The 27,915-nt window shown below is 38.7% G+C and overlaps 1 protein-coding gene across 3 annotated transcripts in view; it reads left to right on the top strand.

Moving 5' to 3' along the window:
• LOC101738964 (facilitated trehalose transporter Tret1) overlaps window positions 1-27,915 on the top strand; it is a 37,072-nt gene that overhangs the window by 1,958 nt on the left and 7,199 nt on the right. For all 3 annotated transcript variants that reach the window (XR_009975781.1, XM_038018086.2, XM_012695646.4), the window contains exons 2-5: window positions 14,977-15,206; window positions 22,973-23,142; window positions 23,544-23,697; window positions 25,466-25,598. Coding sequence is in view for 2 of the 3 variants with exons in the window: in XM_012695646.4 (XP_012551100.1) it covers window positions 14,977-15,206; window positions 22,973-23,142; window positions 23,544-23,697; window positions 25,466-25,598 (687 nt within the window). In the remaining variant the exon portion in view is untranslated. The remainder of the gene's footprint in view (window positions 1-14,976; window positions 15,207-22,972; window positions 23,143-23,543; window positions 23,698-25,465; window positions 25,599-27,915) is intronic.

Raw genomic sequence — 27,915 nt, forward strand, 5'->3', positions numbered from 1 at the left:
TAGCCTTGAGAGGCTATTTCAGCTTCGCCCTAACGTGTAGGTGAGCTCACGGGGTTCAAACCGGAGTGTTGCTAATACTGGCCCTAGCAAGAGCAGCGCTTCGCAGAATCTACCACCGGATCGGAAACGCGACCCACTGAGAAGATCCAGCGAGAAACTCAGTGGGCTGTGTCTGTGGGTTAATTATTAATAGTGGTTGTGCCTGGCGTTCACACCACAGAATGCGAGTTTTATCACCCGCCACAAAAATTAAAGAAATAGTTACATCAAATAATGTATTTTTCATTGGCATCTAAATTCACAGACGGCCTTGAAGAGTTCAGCTCCACATAACAGTGAACGGTTACCGATGCTCATGGACATCAACAATGTCAAGGGCATAGCCAAGCCGCTGTTTCCTGGTTTTTTTTTAATTGAAATGTAAACAAGGAATACGTAAAATGCGTCTGTTGTCCATTTTTTTTAATTTTTTTTTTATTGCCCTTGTAGGCAGACGAGCATACGGCCCACCTGATGGTGAGTGGTTACCGTCGCCCATGGACTTCAGCAATGCCAGGGGCAGAGCCAAGCCGCTGCCTACCGCTGCGTTAAGTGATTGTCGAAGCTCATAGATATCATGAAGTTTTTTATTGCTTCGAGGCGTGGACGAGCTCTCGGCCTGTTCGGTGTTAAGCGGTTGCCGAAACCCCACTCTTGAGAAACGCATTGCTGCTTCGCAACAGAAATAGACAGAGTAGCGGTACCCATCCGTTTTGTCCATGTTCACACAGTTTAACACAGGCGTATCGGCTCCTATTAGCTCCTATTTTTAGGCCTTCACACGATTTGACACAGGCGCATCGCTCCTATTAGCTCCTATTTTTTCATTTAGGCCACGATCACTTCAAACTTTCAATCGACGAGAACTTTGTTACCCATTTATATACACAAAACCATGTACTCTTGCGAAAATACAATTATAATTTTACGGATATTAGCATATATTTTAATCTGTTACAAATCAATGAAAAACACTAAACATTCATACGATCTGGTTTTCCCAAATCGTAAGACTCAACGTCTTTCGAAATCGTAATGTGAAAGAGAAGTCGAGGAAGATTGCCAACCAGGTGGACGGACATTATCAAGGAGGCCACAAACACCAGCGTCCCGGGCGCCATTAAGCAGGCCGAATGCAGGCAACATTGGAGGAAGCTGGTGCAAAAACTGCACCAAGGTGGTCACGACCCTCAGTAATGAAAGTGACAAAGAAGAAGAAGAATGTGATATTTAAAAACGAAACCCCGCAATCTTGTAATTATTGGCGTAATGAATCCACATTGTGAACTCGCAAGGCCGTGAGGATACGAAGGGAATATGATATATACCACATAAGGACCACAGCGTCTTATTTATAGGTGGGCGGAGATATTCGGGTAGTGATGTTTGTAGGCTCTCATAGTCAGTTAACAATAGTTAGATCGTGAGCTTATCTACCCGTTAGAGAAAACGCATTAAAGGCTTCGTCAAACAGAACGCGTAATTAGCGCGCGTCAGAGCGCTACGCTATGACGCCGAGATGTGATGTACTACTGTGGTAACATACCGTCACACAGAGCGCCAGCGCTATAAGCGCTATAGCGCTGGGGCTCTGTTTGACGGTATGTTACTATATTAGTACAACACATCTCGGCGTCATAGCGCGGCGATAGTTTTGCGCTCTGACGCGCGCTAATTACGCGTTCTGTTTGACGAAGGCTTAATGGCCACGAATTTTTTCTTCGGTATTTTTTTAATTTTTTTATTGCTTATATTGGTGGCCGAGCTCACAGCCTACCTGGTCTTAGGTGGTTACTGGAGCCAATAGACATCTACAACGTAAATGCGCCACCCACCTTGAGACATAAGTTCTAAGGTCTCAAGTATAGTTACAACGGCTGCCCCACCCTTTAAATCGAAACGAATTACTGCTTCACGGCAGAAATAGGCAAGGTACTTACCCGTGCGGACTCACAAGGGGTCCTACCACCAGTACAGGGTTACTTGTAACTTAGCGTACGGTCCACCAGTTTTAAAGAGAACTGGTGTCCATAGACACCTTACGATTCGTGTAAAACAGCTATATTTCAGCTTCATTCCAATAAAATAGTGACTTTCTCTTCACGCCGCGCGGGCAGCTGTATTTATATTTATATGTATGGTATTTGTTGTCTATGGGCTTTTCGTGCTTAGTATTCTAAAACCGAATGGAACTCTCTGTCGGTACTAATAAAAAAAACAATAAAGCCGTTGGTTAAAATGAAAAATCTTTATGCGATTTCGTAAGAGTTCGTCCTTTTTAATACGCTTTTATTAGCTTCATACGTATGTAACGGAATTTATTGAACATGATTTTGAGCCCCTTCAAAACGTCTGATTAACTCGAAATTTGGTATACTTATTAAGGACCGATGACAATTCAATATTTTAAATAAGTTGATCCGTTATCCTTACTAGGATAATCAGGATTAGCGATTTTTTGTTTTCCTGAGACCCGGAGTGTCTGCGACAAGACCAAGAAGGGAAACTACCAGACGCGCCGATCACCTATTTCTCGGATATGTTACCGACTAATTAAGATGAAATTTTGGAAAATTGGAAAAAAAATATTTAAAAATTGGAATTCAACTAAAAAATGGAAAATAAATAATAGTTTAAAAAAATACGCTTTTATAGAAAATCGAACTAAAAAATAGAAAATAAATTTTAATAAATTTGAATTAAAAATAGTGTAATGTAATAATGATTTTATTGTAAAAAAAACGTCATTTTTTAGTTCGATCTTCTACAAAAGCGTACTTTTTTAGTTTTTTAAACTATTATTTATTTCCATCATATCAAACAGAAACAAAAAAGAGGTCTTTTCCTTCAACATTCTGCAACTTATAAATAATTTTTTTTTAAGATGAACATCTGTTTTAAACGATCTCAAATCTGTATTGCATATACAAAACCGGCTTCGCATTACAGATATGTTAATTAAAAATTAATGTCTCCGTCCGTTTTCGTGACGTCATCAAATCTAAACGGCCTTAACAGCGACTTCATGCAGTTTTTTGTCACAATTGTTAGTAGTGGGCACGAGACACTGCGTAGTTACCATATATTATTAATAAGGAGTAAAAAAAAAACTAAAACAATTCTAAAAGACGTTTATTAAATAGCATTAAAGCGGTTTACACGATCAGTTTTCGTTGCGTTCAATCCGACTGACCACAGATTGACGGATTGACTGACATACGTGGATAATCGCGGACAATTCATCTTACTTGACTATGTAACTACACTTGAGACCTTAGAACTTATATCTCAAGGTGGGTGGCGCATTTACGTTGTGGATGTCTATGGGCTCCAGTAATCACTTAGCACTAGGTGGGCTGTGAACTCGTCCACCCATCTAAGCAATAAAAAAATTAAAAATAGCTCGCAATTCAAACGAAAATATCATAGAAAAAACACATTCTAGTCAACGGATTTGGGCGATTAGTTCCTGTAAATTTATTTTTAAAGTAATTATCAGTGGTGACAGTTAGACTATAGCTCGAGACTGTCCATTGTAGATATTACAGGTTCTGCATGACTAACAACATTCTAAATATGACCTAGGCTAATCTGCTGCTGTAAAGAATAAAACTTCTGCCATAGCCTCGTTTCTTCTGTATCTTTTTTCTTACGTGTACTCATAAACAAAAAAATTTTACTAATTTTTTTTATTTTTTTTTATTGCTTAGATGGGTGGACGAGCTCACAGCCCACCTGATGTTAAGTGGTTACTGGAGCCCATAGACATCCACAACGTAAATGCGCCACCCACCTTGAGATACAAGTTCTAAGGTCTCAAGTATAGTAACGACGGCTGCCCCACCCTTCAAACCGAAACGCATTACTGCTTCACGGCAGAAATAGGCAGGGTGGTGGTACCCACCCGCGCGGACTCACAAGAGGTCCTACCACCAGTAAATTAAAATTAAAGTAATTCACTATAGCTTTACGATTAGCATGGAATAGAGAGTGACCGTGTGAAATATTTTTCTAAGCACCAATTCCATGCTATGCTGCGATACATTATCACGTAGCTTCTTCATTGCAATACTAATATTTAAAGAATTCATCACTTTAGGAAGTGGAAATTAATAGCCGTATAAGCGATGATTGACTCGGTGTGACTTAAATTTCAACTGATAGATTTAAAAAAAACTTCAACAGTCTAAGTGCGAGTCTTTAAGCTATTGCATAGCTTTTATTGAGGGCTTTGGGCGCGGCGACCGAATCAAGAAATTCCGTAACGAAAATAAAACCTAACACCCCCCAGTCCGCCTACCATGTAACTCGCGTTCAACGCATTCACACGTTGCGCTTGTGTAGTGTTTGTGAATGTGTGTTTGCATGCGCATCATGAAAAGTTTGCCCATCTCTCTCTCTCTCACGCGGTCTATGAGTGTGAAGGGGACAGTTAATGTATTGCTTTTGTTAATGTTTATAAATATAGCGTAGTCTTTTTTTATTATTGTTTTAATATTAAATTATTATTGTCTGATTATAATTGCATAAGTTAATAAAAAAATGGTATGGAATAGCTTAACTCCGGCAATCGCCGAGTGCCACACGTGTTTTTTACTTAAATTTGTATGGAATTGAAACAGCGTTCCTACGTTTGCCGCTAGGGGCGCTGTTCCAACTCCATACAAATTTGAGTTAACTTTACGCGATCGAGACGTTAAAAAACTCGTACTAAGCAAGCACACTGGACTGAACGTGTGACATTAGCATTAGATTAAGCTACATCGTTTTTTTTTTTTTTTTCATTACAATCACTAAATGTAAAATTATTTTTGTATTCATAATTAAAATTATACAGCGGCAATGAACGAATCGCATCAAACTAGTCAAACCGGTAGTCGGTCAAAACAAGAACCCCTCAAGCAATGGCGCTCGCCGAATAGTGAAGGGTTGCGTCCCTCTTTTTTCCTTGCCTATTAGATTCACTGGTAGACTATTCCAACTACGCGCGGACTGGTAGGTGAGCTTACAGGCTGAACTTGAGAGAATTTGCTAAGACCAGCCCTAGCAAGAGCAGTGCTTCGGAGAATCTTCCGCCGGATCGGAATCGTGACGCACTGAGAAGATCCAGCGAGAAACTTAGTGAGCTATGTCATGGGAGAGAGAGTACGCTGGTAGATCCAGGAAAACTGCCCTTATAGGCAGACGAGCATACGGCCCACCTGATCGTGAGTGATTACTGTCGCCCATGGACTTCAGCAATGCTAGAGGCAGAGCCAAGCCGCTGCCTACCGCTTAATACTCTCCACAGGCCTCGTTTGAAGAAGGACATGTCATAGCGCTCGGGAAACACCGTGGAGAGGAGCTCATTCCATAGCCGGATGGTACGTGGCAGAAAAAACCTCTGGAAACGCAATGTCGATGAACGCAGCGGTTCCAGATAATATGGATGAACTCTGCTCCAATGGCGGGAGGTTTGATGATAAAAAGGTGATGAGGGATCATCTCAAGCAATTCCTAAGAGCACTCCCCAATTTAGGTTCCGAAGCAGGAAACAATAAAAGCTGTGAAATTTGTGTGACCAATGAGGTCTGGAAATTGTAATTGTTAAGGGTGATGCACTCTTGGAGCAGATTGTCTCGCTCATTGATTAACGAAATTCATTACACGGGAAAAATTATAGCTCAGAGCTATTGGACATGAAATATGTAGTTTACACTTTTTTTTTTTCGACGGGTTCGACAAGGACGGTGACCGGTGCTTGTGGTACCTAAAAGCACCGTTAATTGATCGGGAGGATCCGTAATGACGTGTTTAGGGTGACGTCGACTGTTTACCATTCGGTTTAAAGGATCGGGTATGTAGTTTACACGTTACACTTTAGCGACACGAAAACACGACGTTAAAATCACCTTTGTAAACCTGCGCAGTAGCAAAAGGTCAGATAATTATAGGTAAAGTTGCATTTTTTCGATGATCCTGTTTTATCCTTAAATTATTATTTTGATTGTTCAAACACGTTGTACCTACTAGGAACGGCCGCATACATTCAATCCAAATTCATTTTTATTAAAAAAAATCAATTTGCGAAATTGGTATCGTGACCTCTGGTTATATGCATATTGGCTCTGTCGCTACCATTGCTGACGTCCGATAATTGGCATTGTTGGCAGTAACCACTCACGATTAGGCGGGCCGTCTGTTAGTTTTTTTTTTTTATTGCCCTTGTATGCTAACGGGCATACGGCTCACCTGATAGTGAGTGGTTACCGTCGCCCCATGGACTTCAGCAATGCCAGGAGCAGAGCCAAGCCGCTATCTAATTTTTTAAGTATGCCTCTGATCTCGAAAAACGACTTAAATTGTTTAAAAAAAAACACTGACCCAATTTTAAAACATCTTACAGCGTAATTAACTATATTACAACGCTATTTATTACACTATAAACCAAATCACTTAATTAATAAAACAATCATTAACATCGCATTTGATTACAATTGCTTAATGTGCCAAGTTCAGGTTTTGAGCTGCGCTTGTTGCCGCGAAGAACAACTGTTAGTTCTCAATTGGTTTTTCCTCTAGCTCTAGAATTTTGTACAACGAAATACATAATTATGTGGTTTGTTATTTGTTGTTCGTATTCGCGGTATTTTTTCACTCCGAATATACAAAAGACAAACACACCATTTAAATAATATCTATAATGTGTACAATATTAAAATATAAACTAAAAAGAAAAGAGTAAACAAAGCTGTGCCTAGAAGATACAAATTAAAACTTAAATTATGTTTTTACGATCGATGTTTATAATGGACGCGCGCGAATCTTGTTGCATGACGTCACGGGACACCTGCGCGTTCGGGAACTCCGATTGCGCCCGATGACGCCCGAATGTTGCACGCTACACATAATAATATTATATTATGTGCTTCTGTACCGATCTTTTGTAGCTCGGATTTCTAGGGATAGCTGATGAAAGGGCGCCTAATAAGCACTCTTTAACTTCAAAGACACATAATGTAATTACTGTTGAGTTCCTTGAGTATCTACACTCGGCATCATTGCGCCACTTTGAGAAGGCGGCACGACATGAGAACCCTCTTGTCGTGGCCGCTGGAAACTACATACCCGATCCTGTAGACCGAATGGTGAACAATCCACGTCGCCCTAAACACGTCATTACGGATCCTCCCGATCCATTAACGGTGCTTTTAGGTACCACAAGCACCGGTCACCGTCCTCGTCGAACCCGTCGCTTGCGACGAAAGGCTCGACGAGCGAATTAACCCGCAGCCCGCTGAGTTTCTCGCCGGATCTTCTCAGTGGGTCGCGTTTCCGATCCGGTGGTAGATTCTGCGAAGCACTGCTCTTGCTAGGATCAGTGTTAGCAACTCTCCGGTTGAGCCCCGTGAGCTCACCTACAAACGTTTGGGTGAAGCTTAAATAGCCTCTCAAAGCCATCAGCATAGGCAGAAAAAAAAACTATCTAACGGCCTGGCCACGGGGATCGGCGGTGCGAACAGCGAAGCGGTGGGCGAGGCGACCATTCGCGCAGCACCGTTTGCAGGCCACGGGTACTCACGTTCGCCGCCGCGACTAGTAAGGAAGTCCGACAGCGAAATGTCTATATCGAAATTATCTCGATATTGCTTACAAATTAATAGTTTTTTGGTTCAGGACCTATTATTTGGAAAAGATTGTGAAGTACATGATTTGAATAAGAATCGGAGTATACCTATAGATGGAGAATTCCACAAGAAGTACGAGAAATACTTTGGGTGGCTAGACTTCCAAATAGCTGGTCTAGCTAGTATTTCAGCTATTTTATATTTTTATTGCTTAGATGGGTGGACGAGCTCACAGCCCACCTTGTGTTAAGTGGTTACTGGAGCCCATAGACATCCACAACGTAAATGCGCCACCCACCTTGAGATATAAGTTCTAAGGTCTCAAGTATAGTTATAATGGCTGCCTCACCCTTCAAACCGAAACGCATTACTACTTCACGGCAGAAATAGGCAGGGTGGTAGTACCCACCCGTGTAGACTCACAAGAGGTCCTACCACCAGTAATTACGCAAATTATTATTTTGAAGATTTCATTTTTATCACACGATGTTATTCCTTCACCGTGGAAATCAATCGTGAACGTTGAGTGTTGTTGAGTACGTATTTCATTACAAAAATTGGTACCCGCCTGATATTCGAACACCGGTGCATCGCTCAACACGATTGCACCGGACGTCCGTTAGGCCACGACGACTTTAAAAATATAAAATAAAAAATAAATAAAAAATATAAAAATTTCGGCGTTAACAGCCTGGCCACGGGACATTCGCCGATGCGAATATTCGCGCGGTGCGAACGGCGAAGCGTCTAGCGACTAAAACAAGCGCATAGAAATGTACCTAACAAGCCACGCGCACCGGCGACCGGCGAAGCGACCGGCGAAATGTACCGAGCGAATCGCGCGATGCGGCGGGCGAGCAAAACAAATGCATGAATACGGACGGCGCGAGCCACGGAGTCGAGCGGTAGTCGCGGCGAATAGTGCAGTGATTAAATGAGTTTAGTTGTTTTCGCCGCGAAAAATTAACGCCGAAATTTTTATATTTTTTATTTATTTTTTATTTTATATTTTTAAAGTCGTCGTGGCCTAACGGACGTCCGGTGCAATCGTGTTGAGCGATGCACCGGTGTTCGAATATCAGGCGGGTACCAATTTTTGTAATGAAATACGTACTCAACAACACTCAACGTTCACGATTGATTTCCACGGTGAAGGAATAACATCGTGTGATAAAAATGAAATCTTCAAAATAATAATTTGCGTAATTACTGGTGGTAGGACCTCTTGTGAGTCTACACGGGTGGGTACTACCACCCTGCCTATTTCTGCCGTGAAGTAGTAATGCGTTTCGGTTTGAAGGGTGAGGCAGCCATTATAACTATACTTGAGACCTTAGAACTTATATCTCAAGGTGGGTGGCGCATTTACGTTGTGGATGTCTATGGGCTCCAGTAACCACTTAACACAAGGTGGGCTGTGAGCTCGTCCACCCATCTAAGCAATAAAAAAATAAAATAGCTGAAATACTAGCTAGACCAGCTATTTGGAAGTCTAGCCACCCAAAGTATTTCTCGTACTTCTTGTGGAATTCTCCATCTATAGGTATACTCCGATTCTTATTCAAATCATGTACTTCACAATCTTTTCCAAATAATAGGTCCTGAACCAAAAAACTATTCATTTGTAAGCAATATCGAGATAATTTCGATATAGACATTTCGCTGTCGGACTTCCTTACTAGTCGCGGCGGCGAACGTGAGTACCCGTGGCCTGCAAACGGTGCTGCGCGAATGGTCGCCTCGCCCACCGCTTCGCTGTTCGCACCGCCGATCCCCGTGGCCAGGCCGTAATTTTTCGCGGCGAAAACAACTAAACTCATTTAATCACTGCACTATTCGCCGCGACTACCGCTCGACTCCGTGGCTCGCGCCGTCCGTATTCATGCATTTGTTTTGCTCGCCCGCCGCATCGCGCGATTCGCTCGGTACATTTCGCCGGTCGCTTCGCCGGTCGCCGGTGCGCGTGGCTTGTTAGGTACATTTCTATGCGCTTGTTTTAGTCGCTAGACGCTTCGCCGTTCGCACCGCGCGAATATTCGCATCGGCGAATGTCCCGTGGCCAGGCTGTAATGAACAGCATAATTCAATGAAAATCGTCGTAATTTCAAAATCGTCGGAGCATCTCGAGTTTTTCCAATTTGATTCCGAAACAATCCGGTCTCGTAAACAATGTTTGCATAATCAACCAAATGTCAGGGTCGATTAAGGTTTTATAGAAGCTCCTAGAATATAAATCGGATGCCCTACATATAGATAACGTTTGCAAAATAAACACTAAAATAAATAAAAAATATTGTTTAAATATATATTATCCATATATAATACTTACTGTAAAACTGTAACATAATAATATGTATTCTACATTGTGAATATCTTCTATCTTCTTCTTCTATATATATAAAAATAAATTGCTGTTCGTTAGTCTCGCTAAAACTCGAGAACGGCTGCACCGATTTGGCTAATTTTGGTCTTGTATTACTTGTGGAACTCCAGAGAAGGTTTAAAAATTAGATAAATATGAAAATGCTCGGAATTAAATAGAAATAACAGTTTTCTTTTTCCTTCGATGTGTCCCCCGTCAAACGGATTCCTTTTGTTTTTTTTAAGTTTCTTTTATACAAAAGTTTAGGTATTTTATTTATCGATTGAAGCACTACAAAGTCTGCCGGGTCAGCTAGTTAACAATAAAAATAATACGATTTATGATGGTTTGTGTTGTTGACCACAACATACGTTCTTTTTTTTTGTATGTTCGTTTACATCCATAAGTTTGTTCGTTCATGATTAAAAGTTTAAGATACATTTTATTAGAATAAAACTTTTCAATTAAGCGAGTCAAATGAGATATCTTTTATCGCTATGACAAGGGTGATACTTATATCGTTTCTAAAATACATTTTTTCACATCCATGTCAATCCAAACATATACCACCAATTATCCTGTATTTCCAGGGCGTATCAATTCACTTGCACATAAACACTTACAATATGGAATGGTCTAGTTTTATGTTTTTTTTTAAATAATTTGAATTAGGTGTGCAGCGCGTTTTCACTTGCATTAAATTTGCAATTATACGCTTAACGTCATATTTTCCAATACTATATATGAGTCGTCTATTATCAAAGGTGGCAATCTGTGCATTTGGACAAAAAAATGTTATCGATAAGTCAATACAGATTGATTTGAATATAATCGTCTCCTTCAAAGAATACGGTTCAAAAACTGCATTAAATAAAGGTTAATACTTAACCTGTTATTTATCTAAGATGTCGTTCAGAAGAGATTTGTGAATGCCAATGGAATACAAAGTAAATAATTCGTTTTTCTGATTTACCAATAATTGTCCAAAAGTCACATTGCCGGCTTTGTTAATAGTCGACTCATATATCTCTGCGCACAAAATGGCAATAAACAATAGGCCAACAAACTTACCATGACACTGAATATTTTTGAGATATATTTTAAAACATCTAACATGCAAACAAATTAATGCTGAATGACAACTGTGAATAACAGCAGTGAAAAAAATTAATTGTAATTTTATTCACTGCCACTGGACTTCATTTACGTATGATTTAAATTGAGGCGACTGTTTACATTTTTTTAAACAAATACATTTCTGTTACTGTCTTACAGATATACGAGGGCATACGGCTTACATGTTGGTGAATGGTCACCATCGCTCATGGACCTCAGCAGAGGCTAGAGCTCAGCCAAACGGCTGCATAGTGCAGTCCATTAGCTATTAAAATTATTCTAAAATTCATGAGTATTACGTCTCAGAGTCAAAAAACTTTTGCTTTGTCTATGGAGAACATTTTTATCATACCATTAACTAGCGCAACTAAAAATGCAAATAAAAAATTTAATTATTTTGTTCCAAGCTAAAATGCTTTAGAAGTTTCGAGAATTGTTCTCATCTGATTTTGGAAACACCTTGAATGCTAACTCGTTATTTCTTTTACGTAAAAATTTAGGATCGTCAGTTTTTTTTTTTTGGTTTGGCAACAAGTAATTGGGGAAAACCGACAAAAACATATCGTCAGCATTGAACTAGTAATACTTTGGTTTGTTTCGGCACTCATTCCTTAACATTTGTGGTAATATTTTCAACGTCATTTTATCAGACTCAAATAAAAGAGGAAGGTTTAGGGTTGGAACTGTTTCTTTGTTTGGGACGTTTTCCCAACTAACCAAATTTCTCTTTCAAGCCAAAAATTTGGATTCTTTAAAACAGGAGTTCATTGACAGTAAACAAAAGGCGATAATTTACATGTTTTGTAATAGATTCATCAAACTAATACGCCTAATGTTGTTTTTTTCTAAAGCTTTTCCTTTTATTTATGGATTTTACACTAACAAAAGAGTTGTGCAATCGAACTTGAGAGCCTGTGGTCTTTTATGAATTAGGGCCAATTTACGATGAAAAAGTTAGCGATGACAATTTTATTTTTCTGATCCCAAATTACGTGGGTGAACGTAGCATGCTGCATAGGAATTTGGTATGAGTTTTTCGATGGGCGAAACCCACTGAGCTTCTCGCCGGATCTTCTCTAGAATGACGAGGTCACTAGAAGGCCCCTAGAGGTAAAAATATGTCATAGGAAAAGACTATTCTGTTTCATCTATTGTTTCTTTTACACCATCCTGTTTCAGTCGATGATTTACATTTAATTATTATTAACGTTTTCACTAAACTTTACATTTTCAAATATCAAAACTATTATATTTTTAAATTTCGTTAAAATGACATTACTTATTGTTAATTTTAACGGTAGCACTATCGGTGTTAGTGCGCCGTTGTCGAACATGAAAAAATCATAACATTTCGAATTTTATTAATGCAAATGATCAAGCTGTTATCAGAATGTTAAAAACGTTCAATAATATGTTTAAAAATTGCACTAAAAAGATTTTTCAATTTATCATCCAAATTTAATTGAAAAAAAAATTTTAATGTTTTTGCCAACCGTACCGATAGATAAGCCATTACTAGACGTGATTGGAATACAACATTCTTTTCAATGAGCTGTGTATGTTCTTTTTTGTAATTAAAACGCTGTCGTAAAACTGCCGTCGGTGGTGATGTCTACATTTCTTTGCTTGTATATTTGTCTGTTCGTGCACGGTTAAAACATTTGGTATTGATGCTAATCGATGTATATATCATTATGTATTGAAAGGCCTCGCTTAGTACGACGATGTACTGGTGGTAGGACCTCTTGTGAGTCCGTGCGGGTAGGTACCACCGCCCCGCATATTTCTGCCGTGAAGCAGTAATGCCTTTCGGTTTGAAGGGTGGGGCGCAGCCGTTGTAACTATACTGAGATCTTAGAACTTATATCTCAAGGTGGGTGGCGCATTTACGTTGTAGATGTCCATGAGCTCCAGTAACCACTTAACACCAGGTGGGCTGTGAGCTCGTCCACCCATCTAAGCAATAAGTAAAAAAATAAAAATAAAAATGTATTATCGTGCTTTATTTTCTTTTCTTAGTTGTTTCATTTTAGGCTGCTTACAGGTTTTTATTACTGTGTGTTCTTATGTATATTTTGTATTCGGGTTCACCATTTAATTAGATTTTTTTGTTTTTCTTTATTTTATACTAGTTTATACCAGGTTTTTAGTCTGTACACACGTACCTAGCCTTGATTTCCGGAATGAACCAAAGGGAAACGGGGGTGACTGAAAATCAGCGCTGTTCGATTTATCGACATTACCTGAGCCACCTCCTTCTGCCTTTTCCTTTTTTCTTTTCTTTTCTTTTATTTATATTTTATTTAGTGTGAAAGGCTATACATGATTTTTATTATTAAAACTAGCTAACTCGGCAGACTTCGTAGTGCCTCAATCGATAGATAAAAGACCGACGGGGGAAACATCAAAGGAAAAACAAAATTGTTATTTTTATTTAATTCCGAGCATTTTCATATTTATCTACTTTTTAAACCTTCTCTGGACTTCCACAAATAATTCAAGACCAAAATTAGCCAAATCGGTTCAGCCGTTCTCGAGTTTTAACGAGACTAACGAACAGCAATTCATTTTTATACATAGAGATTATGTAACTGGCCTTTATATTTACACAATCGTTATACACCAAATTACAATACGATAAAATATGGGTATATGCTATGTTGCGTTGCTGGCAATAGTTGGATGAGAGAAGCTGAGGATCGTGTGTGATGAGGATCGTAAATGGCGTTTCAAACTACCTTTCACGTGAGTTAGAAGTGGGACATTCGTTACGTGTAATTAATAGAGTACACATAGCGGGATTAGTAAATTTAAATTAAAGGGATTAATTAATAAATCGCTTAACTTGAGCTCTTCTTCATGTAGTGCAATAAATAAAAAAAAGATCCGGTTCGAAGGTTCAAACAAAAGTCTTCTGCCATAACAGCCGCGCAAGTAATAAAATTGTATATTTTTTAAACATGGCAATACCGTTTCGTGATCGTCCGTGGATTAATACAATTAGCCTATTTGTAAGTAAATTATGTGCGGAACGTACTAGAACAGTCGTCTGAATAAAAATACACAATAGCTGTCCAATATTGCGCGGCACGAAATGTTCGTTTGCCGATAATTGCTCTGCAATTATCCTTGATTGAATCACATGGGTTTATCGATTTTAAATAAAATAGGTTTTATTCTTAATACAAGTACCTAACTTTACTCTCCTAGGATAAACGTTCAGAATAAAAAACGCAAAAGTTAGTTTTTCGTCAACAAGCAATGTAATGTGAAATATTTTTAATGTTATTACATTGCGCGGTATAAAAACTTCAATAGAAATCGGATTGCTATTTTGTGTAGTCATAAATGAATAGAACAAGCTATTCATAGATACTATACATAAATTAGTTATAGAAAAGCAACTCAAGCACTCAACAAAAATATTTACGGGCGTCGGCCACTAGATGGCTCCGCTACGCTTAGTTTCTCATTGCTCCTGTAGATGGTAGCAACATAATAACTATCCTATATTTTATTTTTAATGAAGGAATTTGTAAATTTTCAGAAACTACAAATTGATAAAATTTTAATTGGTCTATTGGTCTATAACAAATAAAGACATTTATTGTTTTTTTCTGTGTTTAGTTATACAATATTTAAATGTCTTAACTTTAACAACATATAAGTTTAGGGGCATCAGCTACAAGATGTCGATAGTTTCTATACAAAAGAAAAATATTTTTCTTAAAGTATCGCAATTTTAGGGCCTGGAGCTCTTTGTGTTCAGAGCTGTTTTCAAAAACGATATTTTGATTTCGACTTAAAATCTTCCGAAATCCGATTTTAACAGTTTACAAATTTTGTCCTCAGTAACGATACCGCTGCTGAGCTTCGGAATGATCCAGGGCTGGTTGTCGCCGATGATCGCCTCGCTCCAGTCCCCGGGTGGGCCCTCGCCGGAGCCGTACAACAGCAATGACATTTCCTGGGTGACCTCAGTCACTTACATATCGGCGATCATCCTTGGCGCCCCAATGGGCCATCTCACCGACAAGTACGGAAGAAAAGTCATGACTTTAGCTACGACACTTTCGCTTATTGTAAGTATTTTAACACGCTTTTATCAGCTTGACCTGTATCTGTGTAGAAGATTGCACAAAGTGGAAATGAGTTCTCGCTCCGGGCATTTCAATATTACAATAATTGTTACGTTATAATACTCATTGTAAAAATGAATATTTAAAAAAAAAACTAATATAAAAAAAGAAAAGAAAAAAGACATGCTCGCTGAGTTTCTTGCCAGTTCTTCTCAGGACAGAGGCTAGTTTTTGTAAATTGGCGGTAGTTCTTTTTGACGTTCAACAAGTATGAACTTTCATTTATGTTAATTTTTTTTTTTATTTGATTTGATTTGTATGTTGGTGTTTGTGTGTGTGTAGTTAGTATAGTTTTACTACTGACTACTGCCCCACTTTGACTCACGCAGGACCCAATCACCGTCGAAGTTCTAGACACGTCCTTACGGATCCACCCGATCCGCTAAAACTGTTATTAGACACCTAAAACTCTAGCACTAGAAGCAGTCATCCTTATCCAGGAAAACAAAACAGCTTAACACCTTTTCTTCCTCAATTTTACAAACAAATTTCCTCTTTGTGTAGACAAATTTACAAATCCTACGATCATAAAACATAATTGAAGAAAAAATTGCAACAACAAAACGGAAGAGACATTTTAATAAATAAATCTTATCATAATCTTGACGGTGTCAATGATTATGGTCGATGTCAGTTGAGTTCGCCCAGTAGCTCGATCATTACTTACATTGCGTTACTTTAAGCTTAGTTTATATTATATCTAGACTGAATTAGTTAGTAGTCTAGTTGAACCAAGGCTTTTTTTAATATTCATTGAACCAAAATAAATTATAATTTGCATGATACTGTTGTTCAATATCGAATATAGACAGTTGTTCTTTTTTTTTTATAAATTCTATTCATCACTACATAGTTATAAAACAAAGTCGCTCTCTCTGTCCCTATATCCCTATGTATGCTTAAATCTTTAAAACTACGCAACGGATTTTAATGCGGTTTTCTTTAATAGATAACTAGTCAGGTCATAAGTATTGTCACACAGTAAAAACTTTTCTTTTAGAATGCTGGCCACAAAAAAGTTTATTGAATTCGAATTTCGAATTGTTCATGAAAATAAAAATAGTATACATTTATAATTTTACTCATTTTTAAATATGGAGTGGACGCTTAAAGAAGACCGTGTTGCAGTTATTGCGTTGTATCGTTGCGGTTACGCGCCAATTCAAATTTTTAACATACTGAAAAATTTGAATATAACCAAAAGATTCGTTTATCGTACCATCAAACGATACAATGAAGACTTTAGTGTAGATGACAGGTCAAGAAGTGGTCGCCCTCGGTCTGTTAGGACTCCAGCAGTGATAAAAGCTGTGAAGGCGCGAATTCAAAGAAATCCCAAACGTAAGCAGAAACTGTTGGCCCTTCAGATGGGGTTAAGCAGAACCACGGTGAAAAGGGTGTTAAATGAAGACTTAGGGCTTCGGGCATATCGAAGAAAAACAGGACATCGTTTGAATGCTCGTCTAATGGACCTGAGACTGAAGAGATGCCGCGCTTTGTTGAAGCGGTACGCGGGAAAAAAATATCGGGAAATTCTTTTTTCGGATGAAAAAATTTTTACCGTAGAAGAGAGCTACAACAAACAAAATGATAAGGTGTACGCACACAGTAGTGAAGAAGCGAGCAACCGTATTCTGCGTGTCCAACGAGGTCATTTTCCATCCTCGCTCATGGTATGGTTGGGAGTTTCTTATTGGGGCTTAACAGAAGTACATTTTTGTGAGAAAGGTGTAAAAACGAATGCAGTTGTGTATCAAAATACAGTCCTGACGAACCTTGTGGAACCTGTTTCTCATACCATGTTCAATAACAGACACTGGGTATTCCAACAAGATTCGGCGCCAGCTCATAGAGCGAAGAGCACACAAGACTGGCTGGCGGCGCGTGAAATCGACTTCATCCGGCACGAAGACTGGCCCTCCTCCAGTCCAGATTTGAATCCGTTAGATTACAAGATATGCCAACACTTGGAGGAAAAGGCGTGCTCAAAGCCTCATCCCAATTTGGAGTCACTCAAGACATCCTTGATTAAGGCAGCCGCCGATATTGACATGGACCTCGTTCGTGCTGCGATAGGCGACTGGCCGCGCAGATTGAAGGCCTGTATTCAAAATCACGGAGGTCATTTTGAATAAACTTTAGTGTCATAAGAATCTATGTTTTATTAAGTTCATTTTGGTATATGAATGGTTACATAATGAATAAACTTGTTTCAATTATTTTACATTAAACATGTGACAGAATTTATGACCTGACTAGGTAGAGTGATTGAAGAGGATAGTTTATATGCATAATAACATCCATTAAATAGTTGAGAAATCAATAATAAATTACAGTTTTCGAACCGAAGCGAGGGAGGGTCGCTAATAAATGTATAAAATAAAGACTGTATGCAGCAGTCAGCTAAAATTTTATTAGACGATAAAAAAAAAATCCTACCTATTTGCTGATAGTTCAAGGGGCTATTCCAGCTACGCGCGTACGGGCATCTAAATCAGACGAACGACCGAAACACTAAATACTCTTTAGAAAAAAAAAACAAAACAATTACATCACGCGTCAAAAAAAAAACAGTTTCTGGCTCCGACAATCATTATCACAGATATCGGATGCTACATTTCTGAATCTATTGTTTCATAAAGGAAGTAATATAATGTATCGATTAGGAAACGATGTTCCGAATGAATTTAGTACAATCGATTGGCATTTTTTTTTATTCTTTTAGTTTACGCTACAATAATTTTGAACAAATCTGTTTTTATTAACAAGACGTCTGTTCTGGTTAATTGGCTACTGCTTTGTGACAACGATCTTTTATAAATAAGTAATTTTTTAAGCATAATAAAGACGAAGGAAGCGCGGAACAGCCTATTCATCGAAATTAAATTTCTTTGGAACACGTTTTGTTTTTGTACCTAGTAAAAAAAACATCGGTGTGATCATAGCCTTAATCCTTTCTTACATTTTGAAAAGCGAGGTTTAACTAAATCTCAGAAATGTGTAAGAACCGTCACACTTTTAGTATTTACCCGTGCAAGCCTGTTTTTTTTAATCAAAGAAGGATTACTTGTCCCCCGAAGGCCTGTCCAGTTTCACCAGGACAGTTGAGCGAGCAAAGGCTCGGTTATGATTTTTTTTTATAGGTTAGGTGGATGGACGAGCTCACAACCCACCTGGTGTTAAGTAGTTACTGGAGCCCATAGACATCTATAACGTAAGTGCGCCACCCACCTTGAGATATAAGTTTTAAGGTCTCAAGTATAGTTACAACGGCTGCCCCACCCTTCAAACGGAAACGCATTACTACTTCACGGCAGAAATAGGCAGGGTGATGGTACCTACGCGTGCGGACTTACAAGAAGTCCCACCACCAGTATGAGGGGTGGGATTTGCCACCAGCTGGCAAAGCGCAGTAGACCTAACAGCTAAAGGGCAGCTGCTTAACAAATGCATCTACTACCGGATCGAAATCGCGACCCGCTGAAAAGATCCGGCAAGAAATCAGCGGGCAAACCCACAATCCCACCGTCTGTGCCTTCTAAAATATCGTCCATATAAAACATCACTCAATAAAATTTTGTCATGACGCATTACGTAGTAAGCATATTATTTTTATTATTATCATCGGATTTTACGAATTAATTATGTAATTAATCAATACTATTTTTAGTTAAATATAAAAATATCATGTTAACAAAACATTCTCCATAGCTATGTAAATAAACTATAGATTATGTAAGATTATTGTTTATTATAAGGTTACTGGACGGCCTTGTCGTGCATTCGAACAACTACGTATTCTTCCAAACTCACGTCATACAAGTTTATAATCGATGCACTCGGACTTCGTATAAAATGTATGAACTTTTTTTTTCCTACCTAAGCTGATAGCCTTGAGAAGCTATTTCAGCGGAACTTTAACTAGTAGGTGAGCTCACGGGGCTCAAACCTGATGACGTTGCTAACACGAACCCTAGCAAGAGCCGTGCTTCACAGAATCTACCACCGGATCGGAAACGCGACCCACTGAGAAGATTCGGCGAGAAACTCAGTGGGCTCTGTCTGAGGGTTAATTTACTCGTCGAGCCCTTCGTCGCAAGCGACGGGTTCGACGAGAACGGTGACAGGTGCTTGAAGTACCTAAAAGCACCGTTAGTGGATCGGGAGGATCCAAAATGACGTGTTTGGGGCGACGTCGACTGCTTTCCATTCTTTCCGCAGGATCGGGAATGATGTATGAACACAAGAAGACGGTTAACTTATTCGACAGACCTATTTTTTTTATAAATTGATTATTTACGCGAATTCGTATGTTCAATTTGTCTTCCTGGTTTTGTTTTATTTAAAGGAATGATAAAATAAAACAGACATAATTATGTAAAAATTATAACCATTTAAAAAAAGAAAAGTAGGACTTTTACTTTTAAAAAAATATATTCATAATTTCACTATTATTAAAATGAACTCCGTTATCAAAACGAACTAAAATAGTAAATGTTGCATTAAAATCCAATTAATATCGAAATGAGTAATGCAATTTGAAAGTGATGAGAAGCCACGTATTCTTTGATAAAATGAAAAAGAAAACACTGGAGCATGAATCTCCACGCAGATCACCATTTTTTCCCCTACCTATGCTGATAGCATTAAGAGGCTATTTCAGCTCCACCTTGACGTGTAAGTGAGCTCACGAGGCTCAAACTGGGAGTGTTGCTAACACTGGCCCTAATAAGAGTAGTGCTTCGTAGAATCTACCACCGGATCGGAAACGCGGCCCACTGAGAAGATCCGGCGAGAAACTCAGTGAGCTGTTTCTATGGATTAATTTACTCGTCGAGCCCTTCGTCGCAAGCGACGGATTCTTGGGGTACCTAAAAGAACCGTTAATGGATCGGAAGGATCCGTAATGACGTGTCATCAGCATGTTTGAATCTTATAACAACGGCTGTTTTAATCTTCATGTTTCGCGGCAGAAATGGGTACACAATTATGAGCTTTCAACACAAGCATGGCAGTTAAAGCGGTAGACCTAGTGTTAAGAGGTTACCGGAACTCATAGGCATCAACAACGTGAATATGGCGCGCCATCTTGTGATAAAAGTAGTTAGTAACAGTTTTAAAGTAAAACGGCTACTCCACCTTTCAAATCGATGTTACTGCTTCTTATCCACGCGGGCTTCCAAGACGCCCTACCACCACTACATGTACCATAATTCAGGTCAGGAACAGTGTGATTAGTGCGAGTTTTTTAGCGTTCTCGATAGCGTAAAAGTTAACTCAAAATTGTATAGAGTTGGAAAGTTTGCTTTCGTTTGCCGCTAGGGACACTGTTCCAATTGCAAAAAAATTTGAGTTAACTTTTACGCTATCGAGAACGTTATAAAACTCACACTAAGCACACAGTATTTATATCGCAATCACAACGCGTGCGTCTTTAATATGTTTATTGAAAAGAAAAAAAACGTAATAGTAAATAGAAATTACATTACAGAAACGAATACCAGGAAATATGAAAGTAATATAAATTTTTGCCTGGTTAATTGCTTTCAAAATATTAATATGAAGAGGCGGTGAGGCTGTATATCCATCAATAAATGTACCTGCATAGAATCAGTACTCTGTTAAAACCATATTATTGAATATATTTTTCCCAGGTACACCGATTTTTGAGCCAGCCAGTCAGTTTATTCGCATACGTATTTATTTTCAAATTGTGAAACAGCTGCTGTATACCAAAGTATTATTTTTTAATTCTTGATTCCGCGCGGGTGGGTATCACCGCCCTGCCTATTTCAGCAGTGAAGCAGTAATGCGTTTCGGTTTGAAGGGTAGAGCAGCCGTTGTAACTACACTGAGATCTTAGAACTTATATCTCAAGGTGGGTGGCGCTTTTACGTTGTAGATGTCTTTGGGCTCCAGTAATCATTTGACACCAGGTGGGCTGTGAGCTACCACCAATCTAAGCAATAAAAAAATTACCCTTATATAAAATTTATGATCCTTTTATTCCGTATTGTGGGTTATAAAATAAAATTTGGTACATTGATATAAAACACATCGCTTACCGTAACTTTTTCTTGATGTTAATATTATTATAATGTATTTATATTATAATTTTAAATTTTCGGGTGCATTCACAAAGTATATCGCATGCTTGCTCATCTACTAATGTAAACAGAGAAAAAAAGATTTGAACAACCTTGAATTCAGACGGAAATACATTATAAAATCATTTGAACATCTTCTAAATGATATCTAAGTATTTAAATGAAATACAAACTTGTATGGCCGTATATTTTTTACATATACTTGTTTCACATTTTATATGTTGCAGAATTTCGTTTCAAGATAATTCTATTATCTACCTACGTTATTTTATTGATGAAACCAAAGTTGAAGTCGTCGTGGCCTAATAGATAAGACGTCCGTCCGGTGCATTCGTGTTGAGCGATGCACCCGTGTTCGAATCTCAGGCGGGTACCAATTTTTCTAATGAAATACGTACTCAACAAAGGTTGACGATTGACTTCCACGGTGAAGGAATAACATCGTGTAATAAAAATGAAACCCGCAAAATAATTTGCGTAATTACTGGTTAGGACCTCTTGTGAGTCCGCGCGGATGGGTACCACCACACTGCCTATTTCTACCGTGAAGCAGTAATGCGTTTCGGTTTGAAGGGTGGGGCAGCCGTTGTAACTTTACTTGAGACCTTAGAGCTTATATCTCAAGGTGGGTGGCGCATTTACGTTGTAGATGTCTATGGGCTCCAGGTGGGCTGTGAGCTCGTCCACCCATCTAAGCAATGAAAAAAAATCATAACCGAACCTTTGCTCGCCCAACTTCGGGGCACAAGTAATCCTTTTTTTTGATTAAAAAAAAAGGGTCTTGCATGGGTAAATACAAAAAGTGTGACGGTTCTTACACATTTCTGAGATTATTTAAACCTCGCTTTTCAAAATGTAAGGAAGGCTTAAGGCTATGATCACACCGATGTTATTTTTACTACAACAAAAACAAAACGTGGTCCAAAGAAATTTAATTTCGATGAATAGGCTGTTCCGCGCTTCCTTCGTCCTTATTATGCTTAAAAAATACTTATTTATAAAAGATCGTTATCACAAAGCCTACATCACTCTCCTGAACTTTCTTTCTTCGTAACAAAATGAAAGAAGGACAAAGATAGAAACAAATACACAGTTTTTTTTTCACATTTATGGAATTTGGTTCGTACCTTGTCCGTACATGTGATCGAAATTCAATTTTGTAATTTAATATTTTTTTCCTACCTATGCTGATAGCCTTAAGAGGCTATTTCAGCTTCTCCTTGACGTGTAGGTGAGCTCATGGGGCTCAAACCGGAAGTGTTGCTAACACTGGCCCTAGCAAGAGCAGTGCTTCGCAGAATCTACCACCGGATCGGAAACGCGACCTACTGAGAAGATTCGCCGAGAAACTCAGTGGGCTGTGTTTATGGGTTAATTTACTGGTCGAGCCTTTCATCGCAAGCGACGGGCTCGGCGAGGACGTTGACCGGTGCTTGAGATACCTGAAAGCGCCGTTAATGGATCGGGAGGATCCGTAATGACGTGTTTAGGGCGACAGAAAGAAATTCAACCGTGAAGTGACCATTTTTGTTTTCGGCCATGATTATATTAGATATTCATTCCACGTCATTTCATAATCAAATCATCTGGCTTTCCTAACAGATATACTGGCAGATCAAACTGCTGTGTCTGGAGCCGTGGGCGCTGATAATGGCGAGGGCAATCGCTGGGATACCCTGCTCGGCGTGCTACATAGTCCTGCCTATTTATTTAAAAGAAATAAGCGACATTGACTTGAGGGGGGCTCTGGGATCTCTCCTCATATTAAATAGGTAAGTGTTTTTAACAGAGCGAATTTTTTCAACGCGACTTTCAAAACGTTTATGCCACCGCTGATATTAAAGAAGCATTTTTTTTCCTACCTACTCTAGTAACCTCGAGGAGTTATTCTAGATTCACCAAGCTAATAGGTGAGCTCACGGGGCTCAAACCGGGAGTGTTGCTAACACCGGCCCTAGCAAGAGCAGTGCTTCGCAGAATCTATCACCGGATCGGAAAGGCGACAGTTACGCTGACATCTTGCTAGGGTTAGTTAGCAAATTCTCTCAGGTTGAGCCCGTGGCCTCACCTACCCGTCAGCGCGTAGCTGTAATAGCCTCTTACTAACTAAATAGCTTCAAAAGCTTCTTAATGACTAAATATCAAGAGCTTCTATTATGGAAACGCTTTCTAGAAATATAGGTTACTTGGCAAGTTACGTGGGCGCCGATCTACTGGCTGTCAGCACGATGCTATGGCTCGGACTCATGGTGCCCGTAATCGTCTTCTTCATCTTCCTGATCATGCCGGAGACACCGGAGTTTCTCGTGAAGCAGGGGAAAGTAGATGTAAGTACTAATTGTTATTATTTTTTTATAGTCATAAAAATTGAGGTTTTAAAAAAAAACATTTGACGCCGTCTTTTAATATAATTTTTTTTATTTGAGGAATAAAACTTAGTAAAATATTATCTATAAACTAAAGATATATAGTCTTTAATTCGATGCATTTAAAAGTTGGATGCGGAAGGCGGAGGACCGCATTATGTGGAAGGCATTGGGGAAGGCCTATGTCCAGCAGTGGGCAGATAAAGGCTGATGATGATGATGATGATGATGATGATGATTTAAAACAGCTGGTGATGCCATTTCAGGGATATTTCAATAGATAATGTTGTAATAGATAAAGATTAGGTTGAAGTTGTTCTGTCCACAGCGCGACATAATCAATAGGTACTGTTATATTAGTAATAAACTATAATAGCTTATTACTGTACTGACGCCAGTCTTTATTTCCTCGAAATTTCAACACGCTTAAGTTTGAATCCGTCTATGAAGAAAACTTAAATGAGTCGAATGTTATGTTTAATAAAATCAAATTAGTTTACTTCATACTAACGCCATCTAGTGATTAAAATCTGTACCAGAATGGGAGTGTACCATAGATAATTAAAAAGCATTAAAGTAGTCTACTCTCAACCGTCTATTATTGAAACCATAAAATAGTATTAATAGGACAAACATTGTGCATGCATCACACGATTCGAAGTGACAATCTCGGAAGTCGACTAACATTGTATGTTCCGATATTTAAATATTGTAGACAGATATGATAATTGATTTAAATGGTATTTATTTCCGTTAACGCTTTAGAAAATGAATTCCATAGAATTTTTAGTAAGACAATAAAGAATTATAAGAATATTAATCCCGAGCGCTATGACATGTCCTTTTTCAAACGAGGCTTGTGGAGAGTATTAAGCGGTAAGCAGCGGCTTGGCTCTGCCCCTGGCATTGCTGAAGTCCATGGGCTACGGTAACCACTCACCTTCAGGTGGGCCGTGTGCTCGTCTGCATACAAGGGCAAAAAAAAAATTAACATTGTTCTCATTATTGCTGATTTTAATAACGCCCTATCGCCTAAAATGAGTTTATTCCTTGGTGAGTTCACATTGCGATGTCTCTAGGCTTTGGTGACCACTTAACTTCGATTGTACCGTATCTCGAAATCAAAATACACAACTAATACATCCTACCACCTACGAAAAGTGGGTTGGTTATCTTATCTTGAAATTAAGAGGTTAAGGAAACCAGTACTTGAACTTTTGTGTCAATGCTAGTAAATTAATCTGAAAACGATGCTGCCTATTCTTTGGTGAATCCCTTGATAGGAATCTACGACACCCACAGAAGAGACAAATAGATTATATTCAAGTCCACACAAACTTTATTCACTTGTTTAAGTGTACCGCGCGCCATCTACCTAAAGTAAAAGGTACTATCCCGGAAATTTCCAGAAGCATCCCCAGCAACTATACAGTCGATGGAAAAAACGACGCGCAATTTTTTTTTTTTTATTGCTTAGTTGAATGAACAATGTCACAGCCCACCTGGTGTTGAGTGGTAACTGGAGGGCATAGACATCTACAACGTAAATGCGCCACGCACCTTGAGATACAAGTTCTGAGGTCTTAGTACAGTTACAACGGCTGCCCCACCCTTCAAACCGAAACGCATTACTGCTTCACGACTGAAATAGGCAGGGAGGTAGTTTCTGGAAATGGTGGTTTTTTTTTTTTTTTTTCAATTTACAATAATTTTTTTGTTTTTCATTCAGGAGGCCAAAACAGTGCTGGCGTGGCTCCGAGGTGTCTCCGTCGTAGACAGAGCGGTGGAACAAGACATAGACAACATTGTAAGCGTAGAGAAGCAGACGAAAATCGACGCCAAATCCGTTTGGGGAACGATTTGTAAGTTTGTTTTGTGAAAACATAGACTATTAAAATCTCGATTGCTTCATACTAATGAACAATTCTCTAACTCGATTCGAAGGAGTGATCTATCTTAGTCATTTTCGTGCTCAAATTACGAGCGACATCAAAAATGAAGGTCTTTAATAACATCGAGGCCCGTAATTGCACTGTTTTGTGCCTTACCGTATCTTATTTCCCACTGACCTTTCGCCGGATCTATTTTTTATTGCTTAGATGTCTCTTGTGAGTTCGCACGGGTAGGTACCACCGACCTGTCTATTTCTGCCGTAAAGCAGTAATGCGTTTCGTTTTGAAGGGTGGGGCAGCCGTTTTAACTATACTGAGACCTTAGAGTGGCGCATTTACGTTGTAGATGTCTATGGGCTCCAGTAACCACTTAACACCAGGTGGGCTGTGAGCTCGTGCAACCATCGAAGCAAAAACAAAAAAAAATTAGCCCCTTCGTTGTCATTATTTGCCTACATTTGTTCACTGCTCGACATTAGCTACTCTTCTACGGCCATTGAGCCCAATTTCATCATTATACCTAAATTTCGACTAATACCTATCCAAATTATACCTATACCTAACCAAAAATTCACCTAATACCTAAATTAAACAAATGAATTTTTGAAAAAAAAAAAATTAATTAATGTAGATATTCCTCACGAATCCGTCGAACGATAAACGGTCCATTGCACCTTGAGATTTCTAAAAGTCGAGCCTATTGTAATTTTTTAAATAACAAAGTCATAAAACTAATTGATTACATGTTCAAAATTAATATTGTTTATTTCAACTTAATTTATTGAGTTCGCTTGCCGAATTCAATTCACAATAGATCACAAGGTGGCGGCGATACATCTATGCTATTATTTGACTGTCCGGTGACTTTGTATGCTCGTGTTATGAGAAACGCAACAGTCCATTGTACTTATACCAAGTGATACTTTACGAAATATCGAAGAAAATTATAAACGTGACGCCATGAAATCGTGATAAGTGTCTGAAAATGAATATTGTTCTCTGTTTAAACACTAATTGTTTTTTTCTCGCTTCGAATGTAGTCTAAAGAAGTTTTTTTTTATAAACTTTGTACGAGGTTTACCTTTAGATTCCTAGTTGAGGACATATCAATTAATCTATACTATATGTGTGAGGCCGGGGTTGGAGGGAGAGAATAACAATTTTCATTGCACTCTGTGGTTTATTCCTCGAAAAATTGTGTAATGAAGATTAAGTTTCAGAACATAGAACGTACTTGGTAGATACGAAAATAATTAAAGACAAATAAAAACAATTTGATAAAAGCACAAAATATGTATAAGTTTAAACACATTTATTTTGGTGTATCAGGAAAATCTTAGTGAAAATTTTTCTTTAGTGGCATTAGATATGAGATTTGATCCACATATGAATTCAGAAATCAGATACACATTTGAACGGGGCCCAGATATCCGGATTCATTTAACTTAAACACAATGTATTTAAAACTCATTTTTCGGTTTCATCTCACACTTAGTATTATTATTACATTACTAGCTGATCCGGCAGACTTCGTAGTGCCTCAATCGATAAATAAAAGACCCTAAACTTTTGTATAAAATAAACTTAAAACTAACAAAAGGAATCCGTCCAACGGGGGACACATCAAAGGAAAAACAAAATTGTTATTTTGATTTAATTCCGAGCTTTTAGCATATTTATCTACCTTTTATACCTTCTCTGGACTTCCACAAATAATTCAAGACCCCAATTAGCCAAATCGGTCCAGTAGTTCTCGAGTTTTAGCGAGACTAACGAACAGCAATTCATTTTTACATATACCTAGTCAGGTCATAAATTCTGTCACATGTTTAATGTAAAATAATTGAAACAAGTTTATTCATTATGTAACCATTCATATACCAAAATGAACTTAACAAAACATAGATTCTTATGACACTAAAGTTTATTCAAAATGACCTCCGTGATTTTGAATACAGGCCTTCAATCTGCGCGGCCAGTCGTCTATCGCAGCACGAACGAGGTCCATGTCAATATCGACGGCTGCCTTAATCAAGGATGTCCTGAGTGACTCCAAATTGGGATGAGGGTTTGAGCACGCCTTTTCCTCCAAGTGTTGCCATATCTTGTAATCTAACGGATTCAAATCTGGACTGGAGGAGGGCCAATCTTCGTGCCGGATGAAGTCGATTTCACGCGCCGCCAGCCAGTCTTGTGTGCTCTTCGCTCTATGAGCTGGCGCCAAATCTTGTTGGAATACCCAGTGCCTGTTATTGAACATGGTATGAGAAACAGGTTCCACAAGGTT

This window comes from Bombyx mori, chromosome 20, assembly GCF_030269925.1.
Source record: "Bombyx mori chromosome 20, ASM3026992v2".
Classification (NCBI taxonomy): Eukaryota; Metazoa; Arthropoda; class Insecta; order Lepidoptera; family Bombycidae; genus Bombyx; species Bombyx mori.